Genomic DNA, 10,050 nt, shown 5'->3' with positions numbered 1-10,050 from the left:
GAATACGATTTTATGGTGTAAAAATATGGATTTAGACTGAATAATCAAGGAATCAAAGGTCAAAAATGGTGGTTTAGGGCTTGAACATATGAGAATTTAAAATAGGGATTTGAGGGGTCAATTGGACTCCGATTTTGGTAAATTTGATATGTACGGACTTGTGGCGAGACGAGGAATCCGGTGATGTGAATTTCGTAATTTTTCGAGAAGTGGGCCCGGGGCTCGGGTTTTGCCAACTTCGTGATTTTTGATATTTTTCGAGCCTTTTCGATTGGGTTATGATTCATTAGCCTATTGTGACGTATTCCTTGTGGTTTTGGTTAGATTCGACGCGCGTGGAGGTCGGTTTGAGGGGCAAAGGCATCGCGAGCTAGAGATTTCACCGGTTCGAGGTGAGTAATGATTTTGAATGACGTCCTGAGGGTTTGAAACCCCGGATTTGCACAACTTGGTGCTATGTTGAGATGAGGCACGCGTTCCATGATGAGCGCGAGGTCATTTACTATTGGGGACTGTGACTTGGTCCAGTCCGGATGATATTTTACCGCGTATTAGCAATGACTTGTTGTTTTCACTATGATTTGGGCTTATTGCCATATTTGGGGCTTATTGCCGACTGTTCGAACTCTTTATGAACTATCATCACTGTTTTCCTCACTATTTGAAATATTATTTGAGCTCAGTCCATTTGAATTACACTATTTCATGAACTCAGCTATATTTTTACTCAACCTTGAGTTGTAACTGATGTTTGAACTATTGTTTGAGCTGAGCATTATTGTCTTTACTGATGCTTGAGGGGCTTATGATTATTTTTGGACTGATTGAGTCCGAGGGCCATATGTGAGGATATGTCGAGTGATGTGAGGAGGCTTTCAGGCCTCGAGTGATATGTGAGGAGGCTTTCAGGCCTCGAGTGTATTGTGAGAAGGCTTTCAGGCCTCATGCTGATATGTACAGGCTTTCAGGCCTTATGATGATATAGCGCTTGGGCTGTAGGAGCCCCTCCGGAGTCTGCACACCCACAGTGAGCGCGGGTACCCATTTAGAATTGGACAGTGGTAATAATGACACTGTCACACGTGTTTTGGTCAGGTAACAATGACTGACCAGTCAGGTAACAATGGCTGACCAGTGGTAACAATGGCACTGAAACACGCGTTGGGTCAGGTAACAATGGCTGACCAGTCAGGTAACAATGACTGACCATACTTGAGCATACTTGTTTTATTAATTGTTTTCAAAGAGAATTTCTTGCTATGTTTCACTGGTCCCTGCCGTTTACTTGATTTTATTGTTTGAGATAGCATTATCTGTCCCTGTGTGGGATTTTATATTCTCAGCCGTTATTCATTTTTATTGCTCACTGGATTGGAGTACTCACTTTACTCCCTGCACCTCGCGTGCAGATGCAGGTATTGTTCACCCGGTAGTGGGTTTTGAGCTGGTTGAAGGTATTGCTATCGTAGCTGAGCAGAGTGACCGCCAGCGTTCACGGCACCGGATTACTTCCTTTGGTTCTAAATTTTATTTCGTATATTTTTGGCCCTGTAGTTGTATTTAGACTTCTCTAGATGCTCGTGACTTGTGACACCCCGATCGGGTTGTGTTGGGTTGTAAATACTGGTTAGTATTGTCGTTAAGATGTATTTATCTATTCATTTATGTTTAATAATTGTTAAAGAGACGATTTGGGTTAGTTGGCTGGCCTTGTCTTCACGAGAGGCGCCATCACGACCGGGTTGGAAATTGGGTCGTGACATATACACTTTTATACAAAGTTATACACTTTTATACAAAGAGGTACATTATGTATATAGCTGTATAAAAGTGTATAAAGATGTATAATCACAGAGTGAAAATATTCTTGATACACTATGTATAGTTGTATAAGAAGAATGAGAAGAAGAAGAAGAAGAAGAAGAAGAAGAAGAAGAAGAAGAAGAAGAAGAAGAAGAAGAAGAAGAAGAAGAAGAAGAAAATGCGAGAAAATCACCAAATACCTATAAATAATGTATCAACCTTGAATACAATAGTATATAAGAGTTTTTTATACATTATTTTATACAATATTATACATCATTATACAAATGAATCCTATCAATGGAGCTACACGTGTTCTTCTTCTTCCTTGGGCATCCTCTGAAATTTAACTGAAATATAGCCTAAACTACTCCAAATCACTTGAAATTTAAGATTTGAACTCAACTTGATGATTCCGATCAATTGGGACAACACCCATTCCAAATAACTAAAAAATCGAAAAACTCAATTTCTCAAATCGAATCTTTAAACCACCTGTAATGATAACTTTTATTTTTCAAATTTAGTTAACCATTGGAATCCGGAAAAGAATTGAAGGAGAATAACAATAGTAGAGAAATTTTGTAGTGTAAAGGCTGACATGGGAAGAAGTAGAAGAACGAAGAAAAAAGGGGTGGGTTAACTCATGAAAAGTAATTTTCAGGTTATGTACAACTTGGGTTACACTGGGTAAGGGCTTGAAACGTAGGCCATTTTCTGATGGATTGTTGGCGAAGTGATAAGGGATGTAATTCTCCCAAATATAAACATAGGAAAAAATTAAAAGAGTTTATTGTGTAGTGCTTTTCACTGACATAAAAGTGATTTTGATTGGTAAACCACAACTTTGGTACCAGTCACACAAAACCTTAAAACCAACAAATAGAATAAAAGTCTAGAGACATGTAACATGTTTATAAAAATTGTTTATCCAATCAGTAATCGACAACACAGTATCCCCTAATCGATGTATCCTTTTTAAATAATCATATTTTGCTCCACTCTCCTCCTCTTCCTTAGACTATATACAACTAAAAAACTTACAACCACAGACACAAAAATTCAAGTATCATTTTCACTGCCACTGCACTCCTACTTGGTATTACTCATTTACTTCTTTTTCAAACTCATGTGTCAGTTATTTTCTTGCTTTTGTACTAAAAAGATAGGAAATTAAACTGATAGATTTTTTTTATTTAATTTTTTATTTTTTTGTGTGTGGTGATTTTAAGTTTGGTTTGTTAGGATCATATTGTTGTGTATATGGTCTTAATTCATTGCATCTTTTCCTTTTTTGTGGTGATTCATTGCTTTTACTCTTCATTTCTTAAATATTTTCTTGCTAGTGTGGCCAATATTTGGGATCATTGTCTGATTTGTGCTAATTGTGCTTAATTTGCAATTTTCTTGTTTCTTGTTATTGAAACTTGGGAGTGTATAGGGGTTCATGTTTAAGTTGTAAAGTTAGCTGCTTTTTGATAATTTTCCAAGATGCTTTTGATTCAAAAAGTTGGTTATTTCTTTAATTGAGGAAAGAGGTATACTTGTTCCAAGTAAACTTGGGAATGTCTTTTTTTGAAGGGAGCCTTGGCGTTAAAGTTGATGCCATGTGATCAGGAGGTTACGGGTTCAAGCCATGGAATCTTGCAAAAGTGTAGGGTAAGGCTGCATACAATAGACCCTTGTGGTCTGGCGCTTCCTCGGACTCCGTGCATAGTGAAAGCTTAGTGCACCATGCGCCCCTTTTGTGTGTCATAAATTTCTAGTTGCAAAACTATTTGTAGCACTTATTAGTTGGGAAATTGACAGGAAAATTGTACTATTTTAAGTCCAAGAAAATTGAGGATTCTTGCATTGGCTGTGCAACTAAGAGTTGTGGATATGGAAACTTTATTTCCTGCTGCTTTTTTGCCAAATTCAAATTGGATGATGCAACAGATCAAAAGTACAGAATGGACTAAGGAAGAGAACAAGAAATTTGAAAGTGCACTTGCAATATACGACGAAAAAACTCCGAATAGATGGTCTATGGTAGCAGCTATGATCCCTGGGAAATCAGCACTTGATGTGATGATGCAGTACAAAGAATTAGTTGCAGATGTTAGTGACATTGAAGCTGGATTGGTCCCAACTCCGAGGCATTTCGCTTCTTCTTTTACGTTAGAATTCATCGATCATCGCGAGATTCATACGTTTAGTAAAAGAGGCAAGTCTTGTGATCAGGAAAGAAAGAAAGGTGTACCATGGACAGAGGAAGAGCACAGGTGCATTCCCTTTACAATTACCTTTTTAGTGTGTTTGGAGTTATATTGCTTGGATCCTCTGAAAATTTTGCCGGTTCGTGTCGGATCATCTAAAGTAATACATTGTTGAAAGATTCGACACGGATGCAGAAACATTTTTTAAGAATCCGAGCAACATAAATTTGGACCTTCTGTATGCTTGTTCCACTTGCTGCAATAAAATCGATCAAATAGACCAAGAAATGTAAGTTTATATTTGTTCCATTAGTGGCGGTGCCAAGATTAATCTCAATAAGGGGTTTGAAAATATAAAGAAGTAATATCTGAAGAAGTCAAGGGAATTTGACATCTACTATGTATACGTTAAAAATAATTTTGACCTAGTGGCAGAACCAAGTATCTCAATAAGGGCATTGGAAATATAAAGAAGTAAATATACAAAGAAGTCAAGGGGAAACGACATCTACTATATATGTATAAAGAAAAATATTTTTGACCTATATAGGGTAATTTTTCAACGACGGGGTTCGGATGAACCCTAGTGATTAGCATACTACATTTCGATTTTCCCTCTATCTTGCTCAAATTTGATAGTTTTTTTTTATGTTAATGGTAATGTTGTAATTGCATTATACTATTATAGGCGATTTCTACTGGGGCTTGAGAAGTATGGCAAAGGAGACTGGAGAAACATATCAAGGAATTTTGTGATCTCTAAAACTCCAACACAAGTAGCTAGTCATGCTCAAAAATACTACCTAAGGCAACTTCCGGGAGGGAAAGACAAGAAGAGACCTAGTATCCACGATATCACCACCGTTCATCTCACAGACGACGAGTTGCTCAACAACAGCAACAACAAATCAATGTGTGACGAGACGTATAGTAAGGCCCCATTGCAGAATTCAACGAGCACAGGAGATGTACTAATCGGTTGCTGGAACGATTCAAATGATAAAGCCCTCATGACTTATGGTTCGTTGTATGACAACTTGGTATGATACGAGTTTAGCTTTAAAAGAAGTGAGGATTCATATAGCCGATCTCAATTTGTTTGGGACTTAAGCATAGTAATTGTGGTTTGGTCAGAACCCTCGATCGGTTGTCTATTGGAGGATGTTGAACTAACAATGCTAGTTGTATTTGGCAGCTCCATTGTTGATCTAGTGAGGTTGGGAAAAGATGTCAATATTCGATTTTGTTTGGAATCTTGAAGTAATGTAAATCAAGTTTTAGTGTGGTAAAATGCCTAGTTTCTTTGATGTGATTTCAGACTATTACACATGTAAATATTCAATCATTCTCCTGAATGTATCTCTTCTTCCTTGTGATCACAAACATTATTTCTTTTTATTTTAAGAAGTTACTGAATACAACAGTGGAATCAGGATTTTCATCAAAGGGATTTTTTTTTTTTTTTTTTGCTAAAGTAAACATGCGAAAAAGCTAAAAGAATTTAACATTTAATACATGTATATGAACTTATTTTACCTTATATATAGAATGCAATTTTCGAACGAAAAAGGCTTGACTAACCCATTCTGCCGACCTATGTGATTATTGGGGCCCAAGGTTTTCATATATAGCCAATAAGTAAATTGTTTGTTCCACCTTTACTTGGTGCAAGGATTTTTCTTTTACTAAAGGGAGAAAAAAAGGGGACCCCTTGCCTTGTATGTACGTGCATGTATGCATTATGCATTTCTTTTTTCTATTTTTAAAAGAATTTAATTTCTATACACTAAATGTATATAGTATTTTTATACTACTACCAAGTTAAGATGATCTACAATTGAGTAGTTGTTCGTAATAATCCTAATTTGGTACCCTAAAATCACGTTATTATAGCAGGGGCGAAGCTACATTCTCATGAGGGGTGTCGAAAAATTACACTATATATATAGGTAAAATATTAGGTTTTAGAGTTATATACTAACATACATTGAGCACTGTTTGTCGAAGAATTTTTTTCACTTCTTTTAAGTTTGAATACCCTTAAGTAAATTTCTGGCTTCGCCATTATATTATAGTGTTAACATACTTTATACTGTGCAAGTGTATATAAGTTATATACTCTATTATTTTTCAAAATAAGTAGAGCACTACGTACAAGATATTAGACAAGAACCATGTCTCTAGAACCTGTGGCAGATGTTAGCCAATTCAGGCTGTGTCACTTAGCACTATTTGAACATCTAAGTGGAAGGTTGTTAAATTAGAATTTTTCTTGTTCTTCTGTTCTTTTCCATTATTTTTTGACAAAAAAATATCTGCAATTTGGCCAAGTTGACTGATTTTTATATCTTCCTGCTTGCTTTTTCCAGGATGCTGCTACTACTGCTGAGTCTGCATTCCACTTATTTCAGAATCCTTGCTAACTCGCATAAAAGTATATCCAATGTGAGAATAATTTTGTTAATATTTTCAATTCGTCCTCTTTTTTCATAGTGTTGCATTATGAAGTTACTAACCCATTCCTCTTTGTTTGACATAGTTTGATCCGTCATGAAATTTAAAAAAGAAATGAACACGTCAAATCTTTCTATAACAACGGTATTTATTTCGGTATTTTTTGGATGTTATACTGAAGTGTTGTTATACAAAACATATATTACATCATAACATAAAAAATCGGTTCCGGAAAAAACTTGGCTTTACTGTTATATAAAGATACTGGTATAGAAATGTCTGGCTATATCTTTAAAATTTTTAGTCTTACTCATGCTGAAATATTCGTGTGATAATAAAACTTTTGGAACTTGTGATTGTACATGTCATATTATTTGTGTGTCTATAAAAATTTCTCATTAAGAAAATATAAAAATGTATTATTCTTTTCGGAACGAACTAATAAGAAAATAGTGCTGAGCTGAAACAGAGGGAGTAATTTTTTCTCATTTCTGCTAGCTAATATCATTTTAGGGAACTTTTGGTGCTATACATGCGGGTGGAAGCCCAAAGTCAAGATCCGTTGGATCTCTAAATCTTGACTAGTCCCACGCAATCTCTAATTTTCTTGACCCTTGCTACTCTCTCTATACACTATTAATGTAATTATTAAAGGCCTTTGCAATTCCTTTTATCCTGTTTATGTTGCGATTGAAGATCTCACTCTCGACAAGAGAGAGTTGCTCAGATAGTGAGCACCCTCCACCTACAACCTCAGAGTCGTGGGTTCGAGTCACCAAAGGAATTGTTGCTCCAATAAAGAAGGATCAAAGAGGAATCAAAGGGAAGGGGAATCAAACAAACGAAAAAAGATTTAACTCTCACAGTTTATGCTGCAACGGGAGGTTTATCTACCTCAAGATGAACTTTTTTATTCTGAATGCCAAAAGGAGTCCCTTATGGTCTATCCGTTTCAATTTGTGTGAGTTTATTCGTGTAAGTACGGAATATAAGGAAAGAAAAAGACTTCTAAACTTATAGTGTGAAACGTGGATTAACATTTGTGTATATTACTATAAGATCTTTAAAACAAGTGTCTATAAACATGCAATAATAGTTGTGTAGCACTAAAAACTCTTTATTATTAGTAAAATAAAACTTTAAATTAAATTGTTTCCAAATTTAGAAGGTTAGAATAAACTAAAAAAATAGGATCGTATAAACTGAAACATCATGAATTTTGAAAATATTGGACAACATTAAAAACCGACTTAACTTGGATCAATTAATTGCGGCTAATTTTAATTGAGATGAGTTTAATGAATAATCTACTCAAGAAAATTTTGATGAGATTTTGAACTAAAATTAATTTGAACTCTGGTATATGTTTGGGGTTTCTTTTAGCTTCCTAAATCTTAGTTTTATATTTGAGAACTGTATTTATTCCATCCTAACATGTTGCGCTTCGCCAATCAAATTAAGATAATAAATAATTATCAAGTAAGTGGAGATCGGTTATATGAATAATCACTATTTATGTCATTCTAGTTAAGCCGCCTCAATTACATTAAGATAATTATATATTAACCTATTTTAAAACAATATAAATGCGGAACTACGCCGAAATATTTGTGCCACTCATTTCACCAAATTTGATCAAAACTTTTGAGTGGATTGTCCCTTCCTTGGTTGGAAAAAGGTGCGTTACTTTGATTCATCTTTATTACTTTGTTTCTTTTCGGGTTTACTTTGATTTCCTTCTCCTACAAGGAAATATACAAAAGTAAATGGAAAAGAGACCTTGTTTTAGCTAGTCTATATATCTTGGAAATCGTCGTGAATGTCTGTTTCCCAGCCATAAAATATCAAAAAACGAGAAACGATCATGACGAATTAATGAATATTGTTCATTAGGCCATTTTTTATGGGCCCACAAAATTTTAACATATTTGGAGCCGATTGACCGAATTCATGAAGATGGCGTGGATTGTTGCACATGATGTTTATTGACCTAGAGAAAGCGTATGACAAGGTCCCTAGGGAGGTTCCTTGAAGATGCCTGGAGGTGAAAGGTGTGCCGATAGCTTACATTAGGGTGATATAGGACATGTATGATGGAGCTAAGACTCGGGCTAGGATTGTGGGAGGGGACTCGGAGCAATTTTCAGTTGTTATGGGGTTACAGGATCTGCGCTCAGCACGTTCTTATTTGCCCTGGCGATAGACGCATTTACACACCACATTCAAGGGGAGGTGCCATGGTATATGTTGTTCGCTGATGATATAGTTCTGATCTATGAGACGCGAGGCGGCGTTAACGAGAGGTTGGAGGTTTGGAGACATGCCGTTGAGTCTAAAGGTTTGAAGTTGAGTAGGACTAAGAAAGAATACCTGGAGTGCAAGTTCAGCGACGTGACGGGGAAAGCGGACGTGGACATGAGGCACGACTCACAATCATCCCCAAGAAAAGAAGTTTCAAGTACCTTGGCTCAATTATCCAGTGGGATGGGGAGATCGACGAGGATGTCACGCACCGTGTAGGGGTGGGGTGGATGAAATAGAGGTTAGCATCTGGAATCCTATGTGACAAGAATGTACCACCAAAATAAAGGTAAGTTCTATAGAGCGGTGGTTAGACCGGCCATATTTTATGGGGCTGATTGTTGGCCAGTCAAGAAGTCACACATCCAAAAGATGGAAGTAACAGAAATGAGGATGTTGAGATGGATGTGCGGGCATACTAGGCTGGATAAGATTAGGAATGAGGATATTCGGGAGAAGTTCTGTACGACTCCCATGGACGACAAGAGGAGGGAAGCGAGACTCAGATGGTTTGAGCACGTGTAGAGGAGAAATCTAGATGTCTCAGTTAGGGGGTGTGAGCGGTTGGCTATGGCAAGCATGAGAAGAGGTAGAGGGCGGCCTAAGAAGTATTAGGGCAAGGTGATCAGGTAGGACATGACGTGACTTCATCTCCAAGTACATGGCTCTTGATAGGAGGGAGTGGAGGTCGAGCATTAAGGTTGAAGGGTAAGGGGTAGTCGAGCATTTTTCTACTTTATACCGGGGATGGGGCTAGTCTGATAGTGTTTTGTCTTGGACTGCTAGTGGTGTATGTTGTGTTCACACTATTTTTCTATTTTTACAGTGTGTAATTAGTACCGATTTTTGTTATTGCCTTTTCACCTATTTTTTGTCTCTTACGATTTTGATATTATCTCTCTAGTTGCTGCTGCTGGCAAGGATCTATTATCTCTGTTCGTCTTTTAAGTCGAGGGTCTCCCAAAAATAGCCTCTCTACTCCTTTGGGGTAGGGGTAAGGTTTGTGTACACTCTATCCTCCCCAGACCTCACTTGTGGGATTGTACTGGGTTATTGTTGTTGTTGTTGTGGCGTGGACTATAGCACATGAAAATTTGGGAATCGTCCTGGATTCCTGTTTTATGGCTCTAAAATGCCAAAAAATGAGGAACGGTCAGGCAAAACAATGACTTGTTCATTAGGTCATTTTTGTAACGACTCTACCGGTCGTTTTGAGCATTTGCACTTCGCTCGGTAGTTTACGGGCATGAGTAGCTCCGTATGATGTATTATGACTTGTGTGAATCCTCGGTTT

The 10,050-nt window shown here is 37.0% G+C and overlaps 1 protein-coding gene across 2 annotated transcripts; it reads left to right on the top strand.

Moving 5' to 3' along the window:
• The first annotated feature begins 2,796 nt into the window (after positions 1-2,796).
• On the top strand, positions 2,797-5,384 carry LOC109221336 (transcription factor DIVARICATA-like). 2 transcript variants are annotated; one of them, XM_019385811.1, is made up of 4 exons: positions 2,797-2,902; positions 3,385-3,462; positions 3,613-4,067; positions 4,690-5,384. In XM_019385811.1, the coding sequence occupies exons 2-4, from the start codon at positions 3,406-3,408 to the stop codon at positions 5,045-5,047; spliced, it is 870 nt and encodes a 289-aa protein (XP_019241356.1). In that variant the 5' UTR covers positions 2,797-2,902; positions 3,385-3,405; the 3' UTR covers positions 5,048-5,384. The 2 variants fall into 2 exon arrangements, with proteins under 2 accessions (XP_019241356.1, XP_019241357.1); XM_019385812.1 differs by lacking the exon at positions 3,385-3,462 and having other exon boundaries at positions 2,807-2,902.
• The last annotated feature ends 4,666 nt before the right edge of the window (positions 5,385-10,050 follow it).

This window comes from Nicotiana attenuata, unplaced genomic scaffold, assembly GCF_001879085.1.
Source record: "Nicotiana attenuata strain UT unplaced genomic scaffold, NIATTr2, whole genome shotgun sequence".
NCBI classification, from domain to species: Eukaryota; Viridiplantae; Streptophyta; class Magnoliopsida; order Solanales; family Solanaceae; genus Nicotiana; species Nicotiana attenuata.
This window is presented reverse-complemented; position numbering and strand designations above follow the sequence as displayed.

What these genes read in the sequence shown, in the direction of transcription:
- LOC109221336 (XM_019385811.1), top strand. Translation starts at nt 3,406, where the DNA reads ATGCCATGTGATCAGGAGGTTACGGGTTCAAGCCATGGAATCTTGCAA. An exon ending in GAATCTTGCAAAAGTGTAGG is followed by an intron (nt 3,463 to 3,612) that starts GTAAGGCTGCAT and finishes GGAAATTGACAG; the next exon opens with GAAAATTGTACTATTTTAAG. An exon ending in TGGACAGAGGAAGAGCACAG is followed by an intron (nt 4,068 to 4,689) that starts GTGCATTCCCTT and finishes ATACTATTATAG; the next exon opens with GCGATTTCTACTGGGGCTTG.